At 45.6% G+C, this 26,501-nt stretch overlaps 1 protein-coding gene across 1 annotated transcript in view; it reads left to right on the top strand.

Moving 5' to 3' along the window:
- Tmem132b (transmembrane protein 132B) overlaps positions 1 to 26,501 on the top strand; it is a 232,195-nt gene that overhangs the window by 200,693 nt on the left and 5,001 nt on the right. The window contains exons 6-7 of the mRNA XM_051204993.1: positions 21,480 to 21,685; positions 26,220 to 26,490. Of these exons, the coding sequence (XP_051060950.1) occupies positions 21,480 to 21,685; positions 26,220 to 26,490 (477 nt within the window). The remainder of the gene's footprint in view (positions 1 to 21,479; positions 21,686 to 26,219; positions 26,491 to 26,501) is intronic.

Here is a 26,501-nt window from a genome sequence, read left to right on the forward strand (position 1 = left end):
GTGAGGGTAACACCAGGAACCAGGCCATCCATGGTTCTCTATGGCTTGGCTATCTCAGGGGAGAGTCTGCCAAAGCTTGCACTAGTTGCTTGGAGATTTTGTGGCTGAGGCAGGAGCAGTGACTCTGGCAGCAACTATGGCTGGACTGATCTCTGCAGCCAGAGCTCAGGCTCCTCAGCGATTGTAGAGTATTGGGAGAAGGGGCAGCTTGGCTGACAGACAGCTCCTGCTCCAGGCACAAGGGTGCGGGAGTTGTTTATCAGCTCAGGTCCATCCTCCATTTTGAAAGACTACAGGGTTGCACCCTCTTATTCACTGTCCCTCTCCCCCTCACTCTCCTTTCTGATTACATCATTGCACCTTCTCCTTTGACTCTGACCCTTCCACCTCCCCTTATAAAGGCCCTTAATGTTGATATGGGGTATTGGTGGAAGAATCCATCCTGCAGGGAAACTCCTTAATATGGGAAGTTAGCAACTCAAAATAGCTCAGGAAGTCCCTGAAACTGACCAGATTCACTGTGCCCCTCTCTTTTCCTCCTCCTCCTCTTCCTCCTGCTGTTCCTCCTTTCTCTCCTCCTCCTTCTCCCTCTTCTTCATTTTTTGAGACAGGGTTTCTCTGTATTGCTGGGATCCCCGAGTGCTGGGATCAAAGGTGTGTGCTACCAACACCTGGCTGGGCTCCTCCCTGCTAATAGTATATTAGCAGTAAAGACGGCTGGGAGATCGTCACAGACCAGTAGAGATGCTTAGGAGAGGCTCAGACCAACTGAGCCACCAGGAAATGACACTATCCAATCCATTGAGCTGCCCGAAGGATGCATAGTGAGCTCCAGGTTTCCAGATTTGTGAGCTGTTCACCCATGCTGTGCTTCGCTCTGGTGGTTTAGCTGTCTTTGAGTCATTTCTGCTCCTATAAATGTCCTCTCACCCATATTCCTGTAAGTAACCCCAATAAAATTCATTGGCTCACCTAGTTGAACTTTAATCTATTGTTAGTTCCATATCTGGGCTGAGTAGACCTTTGTTCTCACACATAGGGGTGCCCAGACAGGACACTTCAGAATTGTCAAAGGATCTTCAGAACCCTTTGTCCAGTGCATTAATTTCAAGAGCTGATGTGAAAAGCTGTGGTTAAACTGGGCACCTGAAAAAGGCTGTCTTTTAATCTGAGTTATTGAGAACAGGATCTGGAATAAACATGTGGTAGGGCCCTGCTTCCTCCAGAAACACTGGGAAAGGTGTCTCCTGGCATTCTTTGGCTTGTGTGGTTTCACTCACTATCTTCATTTCTGTATGGCCTTTCTTCTACAGGGGTTTGTCATTGAATTCAAGGGCCATCCTAACTTGAAATGACCTTTTCTTGAGGTTGTTTTAAGCTTCTATCTACAAATACCTTTTTTTTTTTTTTTCTGAACAAGCTCCCACTCAGTGGGGGTTTTAGGATTTGGACATCTCTCTGGGGTGCCCTGGTTCCCTGCTGTACTGTGTAATATATTCACAGGTTCTCAGGATTAGGACTGGGTTACTTGGGAAGAGGCTTTGCATTTCAGGCTACCCTGTGTGCTTCCCTCCTCCCCCCCCCCCTCCCCATTGTTAAAGAGTATCTTTAAAGGTCTTCAAAGAATGGAAGTGAAAGGCAATTTCCATATCATAATTATGATTTTATCATCAGGCTTCTATCTTTCTGTCCGATGGTTTTATGTTTGTTACATGTTTGTAGTTGTATAGTATATTAGTTTCCTGTTGCTGTGTTAAAAAAACACAACAAGCAAATAAACAAACAAGGAAACAAGCACCATGATAAAAGCAACTTGAGAGAAAGGGTTTGTTTTGGCTCACCAGTTCAGAGGGATGGGCTCAATAATGGCGGGGAAGGCATGGCATCAGCAGCATGAGGCTGGCTGGTGACATATTATCAAAAGTCAGGAAGCAGAGAGAGCCGAGGAAGTTGGGCGAGTCTATAAATACTTAAAGCCCACCCCCAGTGACATACTTCCTCTAGCAAATCTCCTCCTCTTAAAGGTTCCATAACCTCTTCAAACATGCCACTTGTTGGGGACAAAGTGGTCAAATATGGGAGCCTGCGGGGGACATTTCTCACTCCATCCACAATGTGTTCTATGCCAGTAGCTTCCAGAACCAACCAGAGAAATTCATCATCATCCATGGTGGACAGATTCCCACACTTACGGAGAGAGATATGTGGGTCTTGAAGATGGCTCCTGTAACTTTTGGCCGCCATAATTACATTCCCAGCTTACCGGTATCAGGTGGATTCAGTGATGAGACCTTAAAAGGCTAATCAAAAGGCATTGACATTTTAAACACTTCTCTACCCCAGGGAACTGAAGAAGTTGGTCTGTGGGAGAGGGAGAGAGGAGGAGGTGAATGTCAGAGAAAAGGATAAAATGTTCCATGGCTTGCTGAGCTGTGTGGGGGAGTTGGTCACTGGAGCCCCATGGAAATGACAGTGTGCTCCACCGTAGCAGCTTTACTTGGGTCAGTGTGTGCCACCCACAGCTGTGTGATCAAAGTCCCCCCCTAAGTAGCTGGGCTTACAAAGCAGATTAAGTGGAAGGCAGCTGTGTTCTAAGCGGGCTCCTTGGGGAGACACACTTGAGTCGACATCACCCTTCAGGCAGTGGGAACTGGCCAGGTGTGGCAGACGGGAGGGGGGATTTGACAGAATGAGGATGAATTCTGGCACAGGCAACTATTATTTTCATTGTTGTTTCAAGTCATAGAAACCCAAATCCACCGGCCTCAGACTGATGTGAATTTTACTTGAAAGAACATGGAGAGACGGAGAAGAATCAAAAGAGATTTAAAGCCATTTCTTTCCCTCTTATAATGCACAATGCTTCCCACAAAAAAATTCCCTATAAAAAAGCCCCGCTGTTAGTCTATTTCTGGGCATGAATTTCCTTCCTTCCCCCCCATTGCCAGGAGCCATGCAGCTAAGAATAAGTTGTCAGGCAGTTTGGCTGTTATTGCCTAATTCTGTCCTTCTTTATGCTAGTAATTTGGACTTTTATTGTTGCATTTCTAGTTGGAGATGTGTCATGTATTTCTTGTTGGCCGGGGATACACACTGCTGTATTCTCAACCTTTTGTTCTGTCAACTTCATTACGCTTCCAATATCAATTAGAGCATTTGTTCCTTTCTGTCTTTGGCATCTCTAATTAAGAACTAAGCATCCTGGAACCACTTCTGCATAATTCTGGGAGATCTTGGAGTGAGCCATCTCAAACCTACATACCTCCCAGCTTCTCCCAGGAGCTATGCACCCACACTTCCTGCCTTTCCTAGCAGTTGAATACCTGCTGCTCTCCTTCCGTAGACAGAGACCTGGGTAGATATGGTTGCTGGTACCTATGACTTCTGTGGATACATTTATTGTCTCCTAGAACTCGTGCTTTCTGGGAATTCAGTGGGAAGGAAGGAAACTGAATGCTTTTTTGGTACTTGTCTTGAGTGTAATTAGGTGTTGATGGAGCTATCAGCTTTACCCTGGCATCCACTGGCATCCTCAAGAAACTCGGATGATTGAAACAATTTTCTGAGCTCAACCAGGTCACACACATGTTAGATCCAGTTCCAGGTAGATACAGATCTGGATACAAAAGCTCAGTAGCAAGGCAAATGTCAGCCTTTGCCCAGGTCTTCCTAATGGCTTTTCAGAGCAGTGATTGACTTATAAGAAATGTGCATCTCCAAGTGAAAATGTGACAGGTTTTATGTTATATTATAGGTTTTATATTATACCAATTTATTGATGTTATGTAAGTTAGGAACCATCACTGTCACAGTTAGCATTAACTGCCAACCTGACCCAGCTTAGATGTGGATAAGAGTCTCAGTTGAGGACTTGTCCTGTCATGGTGATCTATAAGCATGTCTGTGAAGGATTGTCTCGAATCTTCATCAAGTGTTAATCAGTCCCAGCCCACTGTGGGTGGCATCATTCCCTTGGCAAGAGGTCCTGAGCTGTGTATGAAAGCCAGCTGAGTGTGGTGAAACTGTGAGAAAGCCAGCAAACAGCATCCACTGTGGTTTCTGCTGTAGGAGCTGCTGGTATCTTTAAGGAAAAAAAAAACAATAACTTAAACAGGTGCACACAGATTGGTTCTTGTTGGGTCAACAGCCAAGGGAGTGTGAAGTATAAAAGGATGCACTTCCAGGGAGGCCAGTGTGTGTGGCTCTTCACCTTGGGCCTGTCCTGTTGTAAGGACAGACTCTATTGGGGATATTACAATGCAAAGAGCCAGAGCACTTCCCCTTGATAGTATCTCTGTGCTGAGTTCACTGATTTTTGTTTGGTCTTGGGAGAGGGTATATCTCATCCTTCATATGTCCTAATGTCACAGACAGTTAGTAAGTTCAAACGTGGTAGAGTCAAGTTGGTGCCAAACCCAGACAGCACCTAGATGATGCCTGGTATCAGTCCAGCCTGTTTTTAAACCTGCTACAGTGGGAGGGTAAGATTATCCTGTTTCACTTAGCAATGATTTTTCTCCCACCTGGGCAGATCTGGTGGACAGTAGGCTTTTTAAAGAATTTATTGAAGGCACAAACTGTGGAAACATCTAGGAGTAATACCCCAAGAGACAGGAGCCGGCTGTTGCGCTCCCTCCATCCTCTTGTTCTTTTGGATTGAGAAGAACTCTCTAGAATGTAGGTGGTGTCTATAATAGCATGTCTGTAATTGCAAGCACACCTCATTGGAGGACTTCAAGCTTTGAGGTGCTAGTTTAAAGTAGATGTTGTGTGCGGGAGACTGTGGGGTTAGCTCCAGTACTCACAGGAATCCTTAGGGAGCCAGGGGTATCGGCCACCTCAAATGTCAGACTCTCACCAGCACCATCAATGAGGCAGGTGGTTTTTGTGTATCGGCTGCAGCTGAAAATCTGTTCTGACTCTGATGATTTCACAATATCTCAGACAAAATGTTCCATCTGACACCTCGTTTGGAATGATGGATGAATTCCCTGAGGGCCATAGACATGTCTCAATTGTCACCTCCCAGCCCCCAGAACCTTCCATGGTGCCCAGCAAACTCAAGGCTTGCAGTAAGTGCTATGGGGAAGAATGGGGTTTTGACATCACCACAGCCAGTAGGGAGGCCCAGACGGACTGCAGCATGGCTGGGTCTTTCCTTAGATCTGCTGTCTTCCTGTCTGCTTCTCTCCCATAAGCACACACAAGCAAATGTGACCACAGGTTTGTTTGATGTCCGAAGGGTATGCAGGAGAATACTGGCTTACTTGCCATGTGAGCACTTTTCCTTTAGAGCGAAGGCTCTGTGGTGAGGTGGGGACCTCTCTAACCTTTCTTCTTGGTGTATCTGGGTCACATATCACCATGGCTGACATTGTGCAAGTGTTCTATGGACAGAGCCCTAGAGTGGTCTAGTGGGGCTAAGGTGCTGTAAAATGATATCATGGCTCAGGGAAGACAGAGGCTCTTTGGAGTCCATTGAACGAGGGTTCTGAAAGGACCCCAGGCATCATTCATCATTCTCCTGGGATTGTGGGACATCCACAACCTTAGGCACTGGCTTTGTGTGTGTGTGTGTGTGTGTGTGTGTGTGTGTGTGTGTGTGTATGCATGCATGTTTTTGCATGGGTTCACATGTTTGAGTGTGCGCATGTACTTAGAGGTGGAAGATCGATGTTGGGAACCAACCTCAGTCATTCCCCCACCTCATTCACTAAAGCAGAGCTTCTCAACCAAACCCATCCCTCGAGAGGGCAGCGAGCCCCTTTAGCCAGTGCGCCCAAGTTTACGTGGGGTTCTGGGGATCAGATCTATGGGGCATACACCTGCAGAGCAAATGCATTTCACCCACAGAACTGTCTCCCCAGTCTCTTAGGCATCAACTTGCATGAGATAAGAAATAACATTTACTGTGCACCAGGCTCTTTATGCTTATCAATTCCTTCAGTATTTTAAACCCCTCAAGGCTTGGCTGTTAAACTCCACACCTACTGATGAGAAGCCGTGTAGGGCAGCTGTGAGATAGGTGTGGGGCTGAGCTTTGAGCCTTGGAGCTCTGACCACTGTATTAAAAAGAGTGCCCTAGATTCTCAGGGAATGCAGTCCCTGCAAAGGCTTTTGACACTGACTCCAGGCTTTTAATCCCCCTCCCACTCCTGGACTGTCCTCAAATTGACTTCTGCCAAGCGTACCCAAGCGTCTTTTACAGACGAAAGTGTGTTCCTTTTCTCTTAAATATCTCAGATGTCCACAGGGAAACCAAAGACATCAGGGACCAATGGCTGACAAGCTCTTTTCCTGCACGGGAGAGGTGATGACTTTAAACAAGAGACAGCGAGACTCTCACGTCTCCCCCAGACACTCAGGGGATTCACCGCCAGCAACTCAGTGCCTTATTGATGCTTATCAGCAGACTGATATGGATTTTATAAACGGATGCTGCCTTTGTAGCTGGTGGGAAATATAAATTCTGTCTCAGCTGAGAGCATCGGGATGCGGGTCTTCAGAGCAGAGGGGTGGGTTCCACAGCCTCCCATTGAACAGATGATGCTTCTTATTCCCGTCACGTGGTCAAGATGATAAGGGCCCAGCAGGGAAAGCTCATGTTTTTTTTTTTTTTTTACTACCCACTTATATGTTCTGGTGTGTGTGTGTGTAGGAGATAGGTTATGTGTGAGTAGGATTGTGCTTGCAGATACCTGCATGTGTATGTCAACTTCAGCTGTCATTTCTCAGGTGTCATCCATCTTTAGCTTTCTTTTATTCATTGCTCATGTATATGTACATGTGCCCTCGTGTACATATGGAGGTCAGAGGACAACTTGAAGGAGTTGGTTCTCTTTTTCCACCCTGCAGGTCCTGGGGATAAAACAGCCTTGGCAAACAGCCATCTCACTGGTACTGCCAAACCCTTTTAAAAATGCAGAGGCCTCACACAGCTCAAAGTGACTTTCCTGGTGGGAGTCACCTTGCATGGTTTGGGTTAGGGAGCATTTCCCGTCTTCACAATTTTCAGAAATGTCATTCCCAGTGACATACGCCCCTGAAAACATGGAGGCTAGTATATCTTTTGGAGATATCCTGACAGCCTTGTGCCTAACCATGAGTTAGCACATGGATGGCAGCCTGGCTTATTTCTCCATGGGTACAGTGGGGGAAGAGCCCTGGATAACTGCATGCTGGGATGGCTATATTTGAAAGCCATGTGGGATGATGGACATATGTGTCATTTTGTTGGCTGAGCTCATGGGGACAAAACAGTGCTCAGGGTCCTACAGAACTTACCGGCTCTGATTTCAGAGCTTATACCATGGCTCTGCTGAGGGGAGTGAATCTGCCTCACTGGAGAAAGTACTTTAGCAAAGATAGTATGGTACAGGGCTGGAGAACGAGGCTCAGCTGGTAAGAGGGCTCCTCTGGCATGCATGGTGTCTGGGTTAGTTTCTCAGCACAGCACCAATTAGGAGAAGAAACATACACCTCTCTGCAGTCGTGTCTACAACCCCAGAGCTCAGGAGGTGGGTTCTGGAGGGTCAAAAGTTCAAGGTGTTGGTGTAGATGCACAAGTCTAATCTCAAGGTCAAAGAATAAAAATATAGTTTATTCTGGAGCCAAATATGAGTGGCCATGGCCTGGGAACAGAGTCAAGTTTCCTCAAATGCCAGGCTCCATGTGGCTATTTTACACAGTGAGTATTAGGCCAATTTGGGATGCATGAGACCTCATTTCAAACAAACAAAAACCCCAACCAAACATAAACAATAATACAGAATAAAGAAAACCCATATTTAAAACACCTTGTAGAGGGGGTGGAAAGATGTCTTGGTGATTAAGAGCACTGGCTGCTCTTGCAGAGGCCCTTAGTAGGGTTCCTAGCATCCTCATGGCAGCTCACAACCATCTTTAACTCCAGCACCAGGGGATCTGATGACTCAGAAAGCTTGAGTACAGGTTAACCACTGTGCTCTGTCCCTGCGAATGTGACCTGGGTAGAGTTTAGGGGACATTGATAGGTCCTAAGGATTTATAATCAGGTTGGGGTATTTGTGGTATGCATGGCATGGGAGGATGGTAGGAACTGAGGGTAGCATCACATGTATGGGTAGGGACAGATGACCATTGTGATGAAGAATGCAGGGGTTAATTAGAAGGAAACTCTGGCCTTCTAGAAATATCTACAGCAGTGAGCATATTGAACAGATGGCAGAGTGAGCAGAATGGAATCTCCATAGGGCAGCTGTCCCATGCTATTCTCCTATGAAGGACAAAGCGAGCACACAGAACAATATGGTTGAAGAACTAGAGATGTAGCTAAGTTGGTAGGCTGCTTACTATGTGTGCATGGGGCCCTGGGTTCCATCCCCAACACCACATAAACCAAGCATGGTAGTGAACACCTGCAACCCCAGAACTCAGGAGATAGAGGCAGGAGGAGCAGATATTTAAGGTCCTCCTTAGCTACATAGTGAGTTTGAGGCCAGCCTGGAGTACATGAGACTTGCCTCAAAAAACAAACAAACAAACATACAAACAAACAAACAAACAAACACCAAGCCAAACCAAACCCAAACCAAACAAATCAAACAAACCAAATCAAAACACAACCTGGAGAGATAGGGCGAAATATATTTTAGTGCCAGCAATAGTGTCCCTTAGTTGAAGTCTGAGGTGATGACACATGTCCACTGAAACACAGACTGTGGATTTGTTGAAGAATCAGTGAATTGACTTCACAAAAACTCAGGGACCAGGCCTGTCAGGTGACAGAGACAGACAGCTGACTGCAGCAATGAAGGCTCCTATTATTTATGAAGGTGCTTTCAGGTCCACATCTGCAACATTAAATTTCTGTGGAGTTACCTCAGTGAGTAAGGGTCGATGGACTCTGAGGGAGCCCAGAGCAACTTAGATAGACAACTCCCCAGTGTATACCCAAGGGACTCTACATCAGCACAGCACAGAGACACTTGCTCATGCATCCTCATTGTGGCTCAGTTGGTAGAGCATTTGCCTGGCATGAGTGGAGCCTTGGGATCCATCTTCAGCACCGCATAAACCAGGAATGGTGGTGCACACCTGACTCTCAGTGCTCAGTGGGCACTGAGTTGGCCTAGGTGTCCATCAACAGACAGAAGGGTAAAGAAATGTAATGTAGCCACATGCAATGGAGATGTTTGGGTGTTGGATATTCAACACAAGACACTGCACAGGTTAGGTATGTTCTTTGCCATTGAACTGCATCCCTAGCCATTATGCAATGAAATTTTGGTCATCCATAATGGATATTACTCAGGGTTGGCTTGTGGACTGACACATAACCATCTCCCGTGAGCTCTGAGCCTCAGAAACCAGAGGAAGAACTACTTGTGTTCTCCAAGTCTCCTGGTTTTAGGTTGGGATGACTGAACCCTCAAATCCTCTCTGCATGCAGGGGGGGCCGTGGCTTTCATAAGCCAACTGTAGGAAGGTTGGGGTCAGATAATGCCAGATGCCAGGATGCTGTCTCCTTCTTGTTTTCCTGCACTACTTCCTTCGATCTTCTCCCAGCTGTGACATCTCCTCAGAATGACTGGGTACCCCTGTGAGGATGGAAGTGAGGGGGGATCTTTCCCATTTCCTTTATTAAAAAAATCTCTAGGAAGAGCTCAGAACTGATTGACACAATCTAACCCTGGACTTAGTGTTATGATTTGTGTCAGGCATCAGGGATCGGGGTGGACAGGGGAGGGTGAGTGATTTGGAACATACTGTGGAAATTGGAGGTCATGGATAGCTATAGCCTGTTCTTCTAGGTCAGAATTTAGGACAAAGAATGGGTCAAAGCCTGATGAACAAATCAATGCAACAAAATCCTCCTTGGGAAGATTGCTACCTTAGGTATTAGAGATGTTAATGTGTTTTCAAGTTAACTACCAAGTCTTGGAGGACTGAAAAGAGAGGCCCTGTTTATGGTTACCTGAACTTTCCTGCACAAGGCAGGTGTAGGAAGAAAGTAGGCTGAGCATGGACAGCTGCCAAACTCTGTTAGCTGAGTTGGGGCACCTTAGCTTTGGTCCTGATGGCTATGGGGCAGCTCACCATGGAAACAAAGCTGGAGAGCACCCTCCATTTGTACAGAGAAGCCAGCAAAGCTTAGCACCCTGGCTGAGGGAGTTCTGGGAGGAAGAGGTGAGTCAGGGTCAGGTAGGAAGAACAAGTTGGGCCTTGACCATGGTAGCCATTTTGTTCTGTCCTCCCAGTACTGATAGATATTTTACTGAATGAAAAACCAAAGCCATTAACTGGGAAGGAATGTGATTTTGGCAAGTGAGAGGGGTGCATTAGAGAGAACCCCTTCCATCTAGTCAAAACCAAAAACCACTGGGAAATTAAGGTAAGCCCATAAAAGACATCTGAATGTGTCACTGAAAGAATCAGGGTAAGTGGAACCATGCTGTGTGCAGGATCTCACACCACCTGGAGGAACCTGATCTTTGGTCTGCCTCTTACCTGGCCTCACACCTCTTCTCTCCAGTTTCTTATCTTCATTTGTGCCATTTGCCAGCATTTGATAATACCATACTTATCAGTTGACCTATTACTCTTCCTTTGTATTTCTGTTTCTCATAGTAGAACGAGCCCGATGAAGGTGGAGACTCCATCTCCATCACTGACATGTGTACCTACAGCATCTCATCCTGAACGTGTTAACTGGACGAACGAATGAAACTGGACCCATTGACCCAGTTTTTAATGCAGCACTAAGTGAATGACCATTATGTTCATGTGGAAAAGGGAATAATTAAGTGTTTGGTGTTTGAGGATTTTCTCTCCATGGTCCACTTTGTCATATGAAGGGACACTATATGAACCCACAAGGAAGCATTTGGGCAGGGGCTTTGTGGGGCAGGAGGCCAGGAGCCTTGGTGATATGCTGGGATTGCTAAGAACAATGTCCTCTGGCCACAGGTGTCCAAAGGAGAAACCCTTCAGATGTGATCACTTGAGGACAGGGAAGAGAACTGCAATATATAATGGCTAGGAATTCACAGGGCTAGTTCTGCCCCTAAATTGTGGCTGGTAAAGTTAGCAGCACATACGTCCATAACCAGGTCTTACCATGGTGGCTCTAGAAGATGGCCCACAGAGTCACAGCCCATGTCTGACGCCCTCTGCTTCACAACAAAGGAGAGTTTGTGCATAGAAGAGTTTGGGTGAGAGATGTGGTGATTATTAACTGAGGAGAGAGAAGTTTGGACTACGGGAACCCAAATGAGGAAATGCCATGTGTTGACTCTTGGCTCCCAGGGAACATGGTATCAGTCCCCACTAATGAGAAGGCAGCTGGTTTGAAATTCTCACTCTCTTAATTATATCAACATGGTGGACACCTTGTGGGCTGCTTTCCCAGGTTGGGATAATTATCCTTCCTTTTCTGATTTTTCTTCCTTTCTGATAATTCCCTCCTCTCACCTCTCCTCACACATTCGAGTGGGCTGCTGGCAGCCATGTTTACACTTGGAGCCAGCTGAGTTGGCCAATCTGATTCTCGCAGGATTTGTGCAGTTAGTATCCATTGTAACTGTTAATGGGTAAAGTGCCCATCGCAGGGTGTGTGTCCCGGAATGTGGGAGGTAGAATTAACCATTGTACAAAGTGGAAGGAGGGAAGTAGAAGGGATAGAACTGAGGCAGGGGGACAGGGCCCATGCCCTTCTGTTTCCAGGCTCCAGTTCAAGCCTGTGGTTTGTACAGAATCCAGTAAGCATGAAAAAAATCTCTCCTGAATTTGCAAGCTTTGTAACTGAAGAGCACTAAGTGGGTTGAGGAGATCTCGTTCAGACCCCAGAGCCCATGTGAGGACATCAGCAGGGTTGCACACACTTGTAATCCTACAGCGTGGAAGGTAGACATGGGTGAATCCTCAGGGGGTCCACTAGCCAGCCAGTCTAGAGTGTGTACAAGTGATTGTAAACATGGGTGCATGTAGTACCCACACTCACACACACACACCAGACAGAGAGAGGGAGACAGACACAGAGACACAGGGAGCAATAAAATGGTGGTAATATTTAGGAACAGAGTAAATATGCAGCAGAATGAGGGCCTGGAAATTAAAAATTAAGCCAAAGGTCTCTTTGGAAATCTTCCCCAAGTCTGTGGGTCTGGGCATCTAACCTCCTCTTGGCAGCAATAGACAAACTTGGCCCTGCTGGGTTTTTGAGCCAAGGCCTTTCTGTGGATGCTCTAAAGCAGGTGAGGGGTAGGTTGCTGTTTGTGCCGAGTTTTCCTCTTCAAGTCTGGAGAGAAAAGCTCTTGGCCACTGAGACTTGAACTCCTTACCTTCACAGCTCACAGTAGTTTTTGGCAAAAATTTCTTTTCTTCCTGTGTGTGTGTGTGTGTGTGTGTGTGTGTGTGTGTGTGTGTGTGTGCGTGCTCATGTGTGTGCAGGTGCAGTGCATATGTGTATAAGAGTGTATAGAGTCCAGAAGACAACCCCAGAAGCCATTCCTCCTTAGCTGCTATATAGACCTTATTTTATCATTTGTCTGTTTTTAAGATGAGGTCTCTCACAGAATCTGGAACTCCATCATTCAACTAGTGACTGACCAGTGAGGCCCGAGGATCGTCAGCGTCACCTCTGTGATTATACATGTATGCTGCTTCATGTGGCTTTAAAAAAAATGGGTGCTACGGTTCACTCACATCCTCATGCTTTTATGCAAGTAAACTACCAACTTAGGCATCTCTCTGGCCCAGAAGCTTCTTCTCCTGAAATCAAACAATACTTAAGTAGTCTTTAAATGATTTAAAGATGCAAACTCAGAGAGTTCTCTTCCCCCTTTCTCCTTCATTCCCAGCCCCATCTCTCTCCTTCCTCTCCCCTTTCTTGATCCCTCTAATCACACCCCCCCACACTCTCCAGTGTCTCACTGTGTAGCCCAGGCTGCCCTCACACTTGTGGCAATCCTCCTCCCTCAGTTTCCTAAATGTGGGGGACTGTAGGCATGTACTACACACCTGATCCAGTTCTCTCTTTATCCGTTGACCTGAACACACCTCCCCGAATGGTGAGGTGTCAAGTGGGAGGACCTAGGGTGAGAAATAAGGAAGACAAAAGCAATAACTAGGTTCAGGAAGCCTTGCATAACCTGATGACTTAGGCCAAACAAGTTTATTAAGAAGTACAGCATCATATATACAGTTGCAGAAGTTGGAATGACCAAGGTCAGCAGAGAGTGAAGTTAGACAACGTTAGAAAGAGAACATGGGTTGCCTCAGACACAGGGCTACAGAAATGTTTGGAAACAAAAGATACCAAAATTTAGATAGAAGAAGGTCATACACCACAGAGAAGAGAAACACAAGCAAAACTTACTAGGCATATGACGTTCAAAGACAGAGAACAAAGAAAATCCTCTTAGGTGACTGAGCAGGGTGGTAGTGACAGCTGGCTTGCTGTGGGGATCTGTAGCCTTGGTTTTCATGATCTACCATTTAAAATCAAGGCTCTCTTGGTGACCACTCACCCTGTGATCAGTGAAGTAGTGTATTATCTACTTCTCTATAGTTCTGATGAGTTCACATGGTTTGATGGTGCTGTTTGGGTCATCTCTATCTACTGAGAAATGTGTGTTAATGTCATAGTGGTGTAATTTCTCTATTAGCTTTAGTTTCTTCTGCATTGAAGCTCTGTCCACTTATACCTATGTATCTGGAAAACTTTAACAATGTTTCTTATGTATGTGTGTGTTTATATGTTTCATGTGGGTGTGTACACATATGCATATGAATATATGTGTGTGCACCTGGAGACAAGAGGTCAGTATCAGATGTCTTCATTAGTAATTCTCCACTGTAGTGTTTGAGGCAGGGTCTCTCACTGAATCTGGAGCTCATTAATTCAGCTTGATTGGCTGGTCAGCAAATCTTGGGGATCCTCCTGTGTTACTTCTCAGTGCTAGCATCACAAATGTGCCATAATTCTATGAGGGTTTGGGGATCTGAACTCAGATCCTTATGCTACTGTGGTAGATACTTTATTAATTGAACCATTTCCCAGGCTCCTTGCCTTTATGTAGCATCTCTCCTTATCTCTTTCGGGATTCATACAGACTCTGCAGTTCAACTTCATTAGGTCTTCATGGTGGATCTTTCTTTCCTCAACTATCTTTAGTGTCCCCATGCATTTATACTTATACTGAATTTCTTGAATAGACCATTGGACCTGGGTTTTTAGAAAACAGCTTGGTGATCTGTGTACTAATTTATGCATGCAAATCATTCATATTTAGAATTATTATCTGTAGGATTAGATTGGAAGGTACTGTCCTGCTGTTATCTATTTTCCCACATGCTCTCCATTTCTCTCCCCCATTTCTGCTTCTTGTATGGCCAGTCGAACACTTCATCTCAGTTTATGAGCTGATTGTTTTTATCTTGTCATAAATAAAATGTTCATGCTGAGGACGTAGCTCAGTGACAGGATGCATGCTCAGCACATGCAAAGTCTGGATTCTATCTTTGGCATCAAGGTGTTTAAAAAAATTTAAACACTTGTTGTTTTATGTGTTTCCATCACAGCTGGTATTTGCAATATGTGTCAAAGAATCCGAATCCACCTGTAGGTAAATAACTGCTTTAGATGTATTAATATATAGTCCATGAAATCTTATATTCCCAATTACTCCTTCCCATCTGCTCTAGTTTGCCATCTATTTTATATTTGCCTCAGATGTGAACATATTACTATTATTTTATGTTAAAGAGCAATTATGACTCTCAAAAATGTTAATTTTAGTCTTGTTTAAGTTACTTTGTTCCTCATGCTCTTATTTCTGCCTCATTATTTCTTCTCCTTCGATGTTTATTCCTCAAACATCCTTTTCAAAGTCTTCTAGTTTTTAATATTTAATTATCTGTATGTGCATGTGTGTCCCCTCAATGTGTGTGTGTATGTGTGCATATGAGGGCAGTGCCCAAGGGAGCAAAAGAGGGGTGACCGATTCTGCTGGAGATGGAGTAATAATAGGTGGTTGTGAGCCACAGGACATGGAAGCTTAGATCCCAATTCAGATTAAAAGCACATGCATTCCTAATTACTGTGCCATCTCTGTGTCTCCCCCTCCCCCTTTAACATTCTTTCAATTAGTTTAACTCATTAGCAAGTCCATTAGTTTTTGTCTGGGGAAAAATATTTTAAAAGTTTTATTTTTGATAGACTATTTTTTCCCTGAGCATAGAATTAGAACGTAACATTTATGTCAGAAGTGAACTGTGGTCACCCTGCTTATTTTCAGCATGTGTGGCTTCCATTCTTAACTGCACCTCTGTATTCACTTTCTGTTCTTTTTCTTGTTTTATTGTTTTCCTTTCAAGCTCTTTCCACGACCAAGCTCTTTATTATAAAACTGTGTGATCCTTTCAATTAAGCATCTTTCTCAGGCCAGCTTTCAAATCCCATGAGTGTGGGGACTGTGTGTGGCCTTGCCCTGTGTTCAGCACCTAGGGCAGCTCCTGGGTCTTGACAACATTGTTCAACAAAGGGGCTTTTTATTCTTATTTTATAGATGAGATGCCTCAGGCAGAGAAAGGTTATCTGGAAGCAGAACACACTGGGATTTCTAACTTGGTTTATGAGAGACTGTGTGAATTTAAGACAGAGTTGGAGAACTTAGGCTCCTTGGGGTCATTCTTGAAGGCTCTTAGCCCCAGAGACTCAGAAGTCAAGTGTTCAGCATGGTGACAGGAAGACCAGATAAGACCTGCTGGGCCCCAGACTATCTGCTCACAGCAGGAAGAGAAGCTTTCCTGAAAGAGTGCTAAGGTGATTAGAGTCTTGGTCTGATGTGGAGGAATAAATGTTGAGGATAAATAATTTTTCTACAGTTTATAACTATAAACTCAGGGCAATTTTTGTTTTTGACACAAGGTTTTACAATGTAGCTCTTGCTGGCCTGGAACTTGCTATGTTGACTGGGCCAATTAGAATAGAATCTTTAAAAACTTTCCTGGGGGGGGTGGGGAAGCAAATGCTAAACTAGCTTGGGGGTGGGGAGTGAGGAGCCCTGGTTATTGTTCTGCCTCAAGAGACCTTGCCCTGAGAACCCATACAATTGTAGTAATGCATGGAAGAAGTGATTAACTGCTATTGAGCCTCCTCTAATGCTCTGGCTAGAAGGAGCCAAAAGAAAGCTTGGGGCCTCTATATAGCCAGGCAGAAGCAAGGACTAAACTTGAAATAGTGATAGAAGGAAGCAGAGATAAGAGCGTGTATCCCGATTCCATCTGCATATTTTAGAAAGCAAAATCTAGTCATAGTAGTGAAGGCACTTGCCACCAAGCCCGACAACCCGAGTCTGATTCCCAGGAGCGACATGGTAGAAGGAGAGAGTAGAGCATCTCAAGTTGTCCTTTGCCTTCCGTATGCATGTTTGCATGTACGTGAGCACACACTAAAAGTAACTTGTAAATTAAAGATAAATAAATAAATACCATCTGCATCCCTGCTGTATCTTAGTGGATTTTGCAACATGCAGTAAGACCTACAACAAAGTGTTTGGTTTCTATGACAACTGATCCTCTGCCTGTTTAAATCTGGAATCTCTGGATTTTTCTGTGAATATTTGTAAGCAGTAATATCTGTAGTATAGGCACAGTCTTTGGTTTGGGAAAGGTCACAGCAGACCACATATCACCCTTCACTGTTCACAGCCTGATGGACAAATGGCGGGCTGGGTGCAGGATGGTAGGTTTAGCTTACATCCTTCCTGCTCTTCTGAATGGAGAATGAAATGAGTGACTCCCAAGATCCCCTGAGGAGCCATCCCCATGTCTCAAGGCTCTCTTTTGTGTCTTTTATCCCAAGATAATGGAGTTGCAGACGTGTAATAACTCGACAGTAAAAATATTAACCACTAAAGGCAGCTTTCCCAAGATGACATTTTACAGGCTGTTTTACACACACTGGAAGATGAATGGGACATGGCTCAGTCTTTTTCTGATCTCCGTGCTCCTGGCCTCTGCTCTTCTTATATGAGACTGGATAGCACTTGGTTGTCCATGCTCCTCTTGGGGTTCAGAGAGCCCTGAAGGTGTCATTTCGATGAGTGATGGAGACTGGAGAGCCAGCTGACAGTTACGAGCACTGGCTGCTCTTGCAGAGGACTTGAGTTCAGTTCCCCGCTCTCACATGGCAGCTCACAACCATCTGTGGCTCCAATTCCAGGAATCTGATGCCTTCTTCCAGCCTCTGTAGCCTTCTTCCAGCCTCTGTAGGCAATGGACCCGTGTGGTACACCTCCATACGTGCTGGCAAGATACCCATATGCATAATAATTTTTTTAGATAGATGAATACTGAGACTTGGAATTTGGATTTTATGTTGTCATATCTTCTCTACCTAACAGGTACTTATTCCTTGTGGTGATCTCAGTTCCAAGTCAAAGGCTGATACTGAGTCCTGGAGTCCCAAGGTCACATATGTTCATCAGTTTTGAGTTCCCATACTTCAAGCCCTGTGTCTTTCCCTGATATGTTTCCATTCACGATATATGGAATAAATTTTACTTATTTTTTAAATCATATCAGGTGTGTGTGTGCGCACATGCATGTGTGATGTTGAGAATAGGTGTGTGCACATCATTCCTCAGGTGCTGTCCAACTTGTTTTTTTGAGGCAAGGTTTCTCATTGGCCTGGAGCTTGGCAAGGAGGCTAGATATGGCTCTCAGATCCTCCTGTCTCCATCTTCTCCACACTGGGGTTACCAGCATGCGCCATGATGCTTTTATTGTTTTATTCTAATCTATTTTTAAGTGTGACTTCAGTGATAAAACTCATTTCCTTACACTTGTGTAGCAAGCACTGAAGGATGGAGCTGATTCCCCAGACCAACTTTCACGTTTCTTCATGCCTTAGCAGGAGGACCTTGCTGACTCATCTGTCCATCCCCTCTTACCCAGGCACCATTCCTTGTCATGGCATCCTGGGTGGAAGGGGTTACCAGGGGCAACAGCTGTGACATAGTCATACCTTAAGCATCCTCTGCATCCTGTGCTGTGTTGGGGACAGATGTAGAGCAGTGTGTGTGTGTCCCAACAAAACCACCAAGGGCACTTTGAGAATGTTTATCATTGCGAAGTGAATACAGGTGCCCAGGCTTGGCAGCAGTTACCTTTGCCTGCTGAGCCATCCTGTTCTTCCGCCTGCCCTATTTTGAGACAGAATCTCTTACTGGCCTGGAACTTGCCAAGTAGGCTAGTCTGGCTGGCCAGCAAGCCCCAGGAATCCTCTTTTCTCTCCCTCCACAACTCTGGAATTATGACTATATGTCACCACACCTAACTCTCTTTCTCTTTTTAAACTTTATTATTTATATTTAATGTTCGGTATGTATATTTTGCCTGCATGTATATATGTGCACCGTGTGTGCAATGTTCATGGAGGCCAGAAGAGGGTGTCAGATTCCCTTGACTTGGATTACAAATGATTGGGAGCCTCCATGTGGGTGCTGTGAACTTAACCTGGGTCCTCTGAAGGAATAGCCATAGCTCTTAACTGTCTTCTTTTTCATGTTGTAAACTGTAAGTTCTGAGAATTGATCTTGGGTCTTTGTCCTCAGCCATTTGATTTACGTTTTTAAGATAGAAGTTCCCAGGGCTAGCATGTCACTGATGGTTGGATGCAATCAGAATGATGATTTGAGGTGGGATTTCCTGTGGGTCTGTACAGCTGGCAAGGAAGGGTTAGGGATTACTTACAAACAGAGGAGAGTTGAGGTCTGAATTCTAAGAAGGGGTAATTAGAAAAGTCCTGGAGATGGGTGACCAGTTTTTGAGGCAGGAAGAAGGCAACAGTTAAAGTCTCTGGTGTCTGCTTTGGCTTGACTTCAGATAGGATGCCATGTTCTCTGGGGTGGAGTGAGCAGAGTCCAGCAGGGATGTCATGACCTCATGAATCCAACTTCTCCCAGCTCAGGGCTCATGCAGAAGGAGAGGGCTTTTGTGACAGGCTTCCATCCCTCCCTGAGAATCTAATGGATGGAAGGCAGATGCTGCCATGGGCATTATGGAATATAAGAGCAGTCTAATGGGCCTCTGGTAGTGGATCAGTATTTATCCCTAGTATATGAATGGACTTTGAGAGCCCATCCCACATAGAGGGATACTTTCTCAGCCTAGACACATGGGGGGAGGGCCCAGGCCCTGCTCCAAATGATATGACAGACTTTGAAGATTCCCCATGGAAGGCCTCACCCTCCATGGGGAGCAGAAAGGGGATGGAATGGGGGTTTGTGGGGGAGGAGGGGATGAGGGAACTGGGATTGACATGTAAAACAAGCTTGTTTCAAATTTAAATTACACACACACACACACACACACACACACACACACACACACGCTAGGTAGCCTTGTTCCAATTGTTCTCTTCTTGATTCTGGGCTCAGCAAAACATGCTTAAGTCTCTCCAACATGCCCTGAAAGACAGCTGGCTTTCTTGGCTCATTGTTGTATTTCTTCTTTTTTAGAAAAGCAAAGAGAAGGTTGGAAAAGACTATTCTTTTCTTCTAAAGTTGAGGAGTTAAGAGAAATCGCCCTGTTTTAACCCCTTGCTGGGATTATAATGTCAAGAGAGAACCAGCTACTGCTGTCATTTAAGAATGTTGTTCTTTTAGTTGTATAGATATGTGGGTAAGTGTGTAATAACTTCACACTTGTGTGTAGTGTGTGATGGTCAAATGGGAGCTTCAGGCATTTTTACCTCCTGAAACATTTAAAAAAAATTGTTTCACACACAATGGTTTTGTGTGTGTGTGTGTGTGTGTGTGTGTGTGTAGGCTGGGGGTGGGGTGGGGGCAGGTCACCCCAATACAAATCTGATAACTCCAGTTGTATCTTATTATCATTGCCATGTGGTTGAAGCCTGCAAGTTTCCCTCTTTTGGATACTTATAAAATATATAACAGGTAATTTGAACTGTAGTACGTTAGCTGTTCTGCGGAAGAGTGGGGCTTAGTGCTCATATCCAGGCGTGTTCTGCCACACATTGTCTAACTTCCCATTATCTCCATCCCTGAGTAACTGAAGCCAGGTCTGAAGTCCCTTTACTCTCGGTCAGACCTTAGCCATTTAAGGTCCCCTTCTCTTCATGACCTGCTACTCTGAACAGCAAATCTGTACTAAGTTGATAGGGGGCTGTTTGGTGGGGGGTGTCATAGTTGAGTTTTAAAGTTCCTGTTTATTCTAAACATATATTATTCCTTCAACAGAGTAATAATTTGCAAATAGGGACCAGGGAGATGGTTGATTTGGTGAAGTGCTTAGTCCATAAGCTCAAGGACCTGAATTCAGTCCTCAGCATCCATGCAGAAAATCCAGGTGTGGTGGCTTATGCTTGTGATCCAAACTCTGGGGAGACAGAGACAGGAAGATGCCAAGGGCTCAAACATTGGGCAGCCCCACCAAATCAGTGAGCTCTGTAGTGTAATCAGACACTCTGTCATAAAACACAAGGTGAATGGTACCTGAGGAATAGACTGACATTTCAGGTTGACCCCTGACCTCTACATATGTGTGTGTGTGTGTGTGTGTGTGTGTGTGCTCATGAGCACGTGCATGCACACACATGTCCCCTTCCTTCCCACCCTGAAGTAGTGTGTGCCTCTGGCCAGTCATGCCACATTGAAACTTTCCTTAGTCTTCTTGTCTCTAAATGAAATCACAGGATCCTCATAGTCTGTGGTCCACAGTGCTTTCTGGTCTTCACTGCTTACCCGCTCCCTTGAACTTCACACAAAGACACATTCCTGATGGAGAGCAAGACTGCAGCATCTTATTTGCCAGCCCAAGAGATGGGACACAAAGCAGGGAGTTGACATGCCTGGCAAGACCCCACAGGAGCTGGTGAACTAGAGCGCCTCCCACGTGCCGAGAAAGAGACTACTGTGAAATGCCACTTCCTCTCCAGCGTTTGGAATGGCAGTTTAGTGTGTGCAGTATTAATTCCATCCATGTTTCTATCGCATTCCATGAGCACTTAGCCTACCAGGATTTTAATCTAGTGCAGAGCCTAGATTTTTTTTTTTTCTTCAGATGCTCCATTTTATGGCTGGAACAAAGTATTTTCTTAGTAACATTAAAACCTTTTATGTATCTTCAAATGTGGTACAAGCGTGGAATAAGATACACCTGGGGCTTGATTAGTGGTGGTTTGAGCACATAAGAAAAGATAAGATAAAGAAAACAGCATGCTCCCAAAAGGCAGGCGAGGTTACACAACTCCATTAAATTATGTTTATGGTTTAACTTGTCAGTATTTTGTAACACAAAATGGCTTTCCTGGAGTCTGTCTATCAGCTATCTGTCACTAATTAGTGCCTACAAATTACTCTTTGTACCTGTCCTGCTCTTCCAGTGCCTCAGAAATCACAACTGTCAAGGTTCACAAACTTCTGCTGGTCTCTTGCTGATGGGTCTCTGTGTTCTTGATCCCCCACCCCCAGGTCTCCAACACCTGTGATTCCATCTTTGTGAATGGGAAGGAGATGAAGAGCAAAGTGGGCACGATCGTGAACTTCACCCACCAACACTTCACCTCCCAGGTGGAGGTCACCGTCTGGGTGCCCCGCTTGCCGCTGCAGATAGAGATCTCAGACACAGAGCTGAGCCAGATCAAGGGCTGGAGGATCCCAGTGGCCTCCAATAGGAGGTGAGGAACAGGAGGCCCCGCTGTGGGTTAGAGGCTGCTGGGGCCCAGGTGTCTATGGGAGGCAACATCTGAGGTGTGTTGTCATGGACTGGCTTTGGCTTCCCGCAGTGCTGCTGCGGATCTGACTTGGATAATTACTGGTGGCTGGACATGAGGACATTGCATCAAAGACGATAGTAGCAACATCAGTGGTGATGCTGGTAGCCTCACAGAGCAGTTTCTGGGATGCAGGAAGGTGATGTGAGAGCTAAGAAGGACCTACATAAAGCCTGGCACTCGGAACATAACTACTTCCCACAGTTTGTCCTGTGATTGTCCACCCCTTTGTCACCCACTCTCTGTCCTTACTGCCTGTCATCACTCATGGAGATGAGGTGTCATGTGGTTAAGACCATATGGTTGGAAATGAGACTACCTGAGCTTTAACTTTGGTTTCTCCCATATACCACCCTGTGACCCGGTGATTTCACCTACATATTCTCCAGTTCCCTCGACTATATGTTGGGAACAGCAGTGTTAGAAGAAGTCTGGAGTCCAGAGAAATGATGTGTGCCTCAGGGGGATGCCCTAAGGTCAAACCCCTCTGGAGGGTCCCCATCTGCTGCTCATTCAGGTGTAGCAGTTTGAATGGGAATGTCCCCCACATGAATGAGACTGTCCCCTACAGAGTCATGCGTTTGAACACTAGGTCCCCAGCAGGTGGCGCTGTTTGGGAAGTTTATGGAAAGTTTAGGAGGTGGAGTCTTTCTGGAGGATGTATATCCCTGGTGTGTGTGTGTGTGGGGGGGGGCTTTGAGAGTGCACCCTACTTCCTATTCTTGCTCTACTCTGCTTCCTCGGTATGTGTACAATCTGATCAACCATTTTCTTTTTTTAACCCTTGCTCCCATGCCTTTCTCCCCATGATGAACTGTATCCCTCTGAAACTGTGAGGCAAAAACAACTCCTTCTTCCCTAAGTTGCTTTCCTCAGGATATTTTATCAGAGCAACAGAAATGAAACTAAAAATCCAGTAGAGCGTTAATCTGGTGCTGCTCTAAGGAGACTTCACAGATGCAATTACAGCCAACCACCAAATCTATCTTAGGATGTGGAGATGATCCGGGAGGGCCAGAGTGTCCCCTCCAGCGGGTGGTGGAAGGGCATCGGAGAGGTCTGAGGCTGAGGACCACTAGACAGAGGGATGCTGGCTTTGAAGATGGATTGAATCATGTACCATGGAAAGTGGATGGAGCCGTTGGGATCCAGGAACCCTTCATGATGGACACAGGCCATTAGGTGTCCAGGCTGACTGTAGAAACTGATCACTAGAATACCCTAACCAACCTGACTGTCTAGATGTGAACTCTGCCCTTCAAGTGAGAGCCTGGCTGATGTGGTGATTTCAGCTTCTGAGTTTCTGTGCAGAACTCCAGAGCGTGTGTTTTTGAGTCTGCTTGGACCATGAGTCATGGAACTGCAAGCAAGCAAGAAAGCAAATGAATGGTGTTTTGAAACTGTGAAGTTTGTGGATATTTTGTTACACCACAAAGGAAGGAAGTGGCCCAGATACTGTTACCCACTTTGGGAGTGCAGCTGTAACACCTCAGGGAGGGAGTCTTTGGAAGCCAACGTGGGCGGAGGGTGCAAGGATCTGGGGGAACATAATGGCCTTTGGCAGACTCTTTGTAGGCTCATGGGTGATGAAGGTGTTGACAATGAGCTTGACTGCATGAAGCATTGTGAGAAAGCTCCCATCACCTGGTTGGAAATAGAATCATCCTGAACAAGTGTGAACTTGGAAACACCAGTGGTGAGCGTTCAGAGGGCATGGGGAACACGGATCCTCATTTGACTGCTACAGAATGCCAGTGTGCAGTGTCCTGAAGGACATGGAAGGCAAGCAAAGCTGGCCATGGAGCTGAGATTCCCAGGCAAAGTGTTGAGTGTTTGCCTTGGATTCTTCTTGCTTTTTACAGTTAAATTTGAGAGGAGAGGTAAACAGAGGCAACGACTGTTAGACCGAAGGGAACAGGTACCCAATGGTGTTGAAACAATCAACTTTTCCAGGTGACAAGTGATGGGGAAACTCAGGCATGCTTTGAAACATAAGCTTAGGGTACCACAAAGGCCCAGGACTAGACACCAAGCTCCTCCTCTGAAACAGGGAGGATCAGCATAGTGAAGAGATCCCACCTGTGTGATTGACACCTTCTGCCTATTCCCTTGAACAAGGAGGGGCACCTTACCCCTTGAGAAAAGTCAGCAGGGACAGAATGGGAGCCAGGATATCAGGAAAACCACTAAGACCAGAATGCCATTGATGGCTTCTAAACCCCCAAACACCATCGAAACTGGAGCCTGTGTGCCAAATCAAAACAGATTTAACTGAAGTGCATTCCTGGCAGCATCAGTGTTTTTAAAAATCATAATATAAAAAACACGTGGATTGTAGTATTGAAATCACTTGTTATCTTGGGTGTGTGTGTGTGTGTTTGGCACAGAATCCTAAGTAGTCTCCGCAGCATTGAGAATGTGAACAATCTCGTCAAGGAGAAATAACAGGAGACACCCCCCCCCCCCGTGGATAGGCTCAGTGGCTCAGGAAGGGTGGCAGAATAAGGCCAATGGATGGAAGATAATATTCAGTCTAAAATAACACCAAAGAATCAGCTGGGCAGAACACAAGGCACCTGTGGCACCTGTGGGACAATGACAAAATGTCTAAAATGCCTGGAACTAGAATCTAGGGAGAGGACAAGGAATGTGGGACTGAGCACGTAACGAAAACTGACCAAATCCGGCAAAATACATAGAACACAGAAGCAGACATCCGAGGAAACCACCAATGAGACAAAACCCAAGAAATCTGCACGACAGCGTATCGTGGTGACAATTCTGAGATTGAAAGACAAAGGGGAGATCTTAAACACGACAGAGAATCACACTGATGATCGACACAAACCATTGTAGTGTGATTCTCTGGCGTGCTTAAGGTCTCCTTTCAATTCTATCTTACTTAGTTAAGGGGAAATTCACATCACAAGCACAAATTACCGAACACTATCATTTATTATAAAATGCATTTACTCTAAAAGGCAATACAGAGAAAGCATGGACATGTTACCGGATGCTGCCACTGTTGCATGGGGTCTGTGTGGGTTTCTTCTCTGAGGGAGATCGGCACGTGTCTGGAAATGGTCGATGATACTCATGCACCAAACAGATACTATCTCTGTGATGTGTGCAGAAGGACTGAAAAATAAGAGGATATCAGGTGTATACCACTTATTGGTTACTTTTCTTGTTGCTATGACCAAATATGTGATGAAAGCAACTCCGGGTGAGGAAGGGTTTGTTTTCATTCATGGTGGAGAAGGCATGGCAGCGGCAGCAGAAGGCTGCTTGTTCACAGCAAGGGAAATCAGGAAGCAGTGGGGACTGACAGCAAGGATGTGCTAGAACCCCCCCACCCCGCTTCCTCCAGCTAAGTGCTGGGGCTCCACAACCTCCCAAACATGAATATCTGCTGAGGGCCAGATACTCAGACGCACAAGCCTGTGTGGGAGATGTCACATGCAATCACAGTGAGAATGCCCCTCTTGTCTTTTTTTTTTTTTTTTTTTTTTTTTTTTTTTGATGTTACATCCTTTTGTCCCCACAAAGCCATCTTTCTTATCAGTAAAGATAACTCGCTGCCTCTTTGGGGACCCAGAATTGCTCCAAGACTGTGCTGGAGAGTTGTTATATACCTTCCTATTGTTCTCAGACCTTAAAGAGACAGCAGATTGTTTCAGCACTTGGTGAGTGCTATGAAAAGCATAGTTTACCCACAGCCACCATAAGGAAGGATGGACTGGACCTAGAAAAGAAGTGGGTACACATTGTGGCAGGTAGCTTGGCCTTAGCTTTGTTTCTGCAGATGACCAGTTTCATGGCTTTGATCTGAGGAGCCTCTGCTGTTCCCATCTTGGTTTCCAAGAGTTAAACCTCAGTCTCAAGGTTGTGGGAAGGTTGAACGAGTTAGTATGTGTGGCCACTGTGATGCCTGTCTGTCTGTGTGTCACAGGGGACAGAGCTCATGGTAGTCTGACTCAGTGCACAGGGATGTCAGCTGTCACTCTGGGAGAACAGGCTGTGTTCTAACTCTGCATGCAGGAGGTATGGTTGTGGTTGCTGCTCTATTCTTCCTGACATGGTCTCCATCCACAGAGCAGCCAGCAAAATTGTTCCCTGGGAGGTCACAGGGCAAGTTCTTCTCAAAGGGAAGGTTCTAGAATCAAAGAGACAGATTTCTCTGAGCGAGCTGTTGACAATTAGGGGCAGAGGAAAATGGAAGTGGGGGAGGAGGAAGAGAGAGAGAGGGGCATGGATGAATGAGTGAATTCATTCATTCATTGGATGAGTGAATGAATGAGTGAATAAATCAATGGATGAGGAGACCTAGTAGGAGAAAACCAGCCACACTTCCTCCAACAATCAGGCAGAGTCAGGGGCAGGCAATGTTTCCCACTAAGGAGGAGGCTTAATTTGTTTTTCTTTTTTGGTGCTCCAGGCCCACCCGGGAGAGTGATGATGAGGAAGACGAGGAGAAGAAAGGGCGAGGATGCACCCTGCAGTACCAGCATGCCCTGGTGCGAGTCCTCACCCAGTTTGTAGCTGAGTCACCTGACCTGGGTCAGCTGACCTACATGTTGGGCCCTGACTGGCAGTTTGACATCACCGACCTTGTAACTGAGTTTGTGAAGGTGGAGGAACCGAAAATTGCCCAATTACAGGATGGTAGGATCCTGGCAGGGCGGGAACCAGGCATCACTACTGTGCAGGTATTATGGGG

Source organism: Phodopus roborovskii, unplaced genomic scaffold (assembly GCF_943737965.1).
Source record: "Phodopus roborovskii unplaced genomic scaffold, PHOROB, whole genome shotgun sequence".
NCBI classification, from domain to species: Eukaryota; Metazoa; Chordata; class Mammalia; order Rodentia; family Cricetidae; genus Phodopus; species Phodopus roborovskii.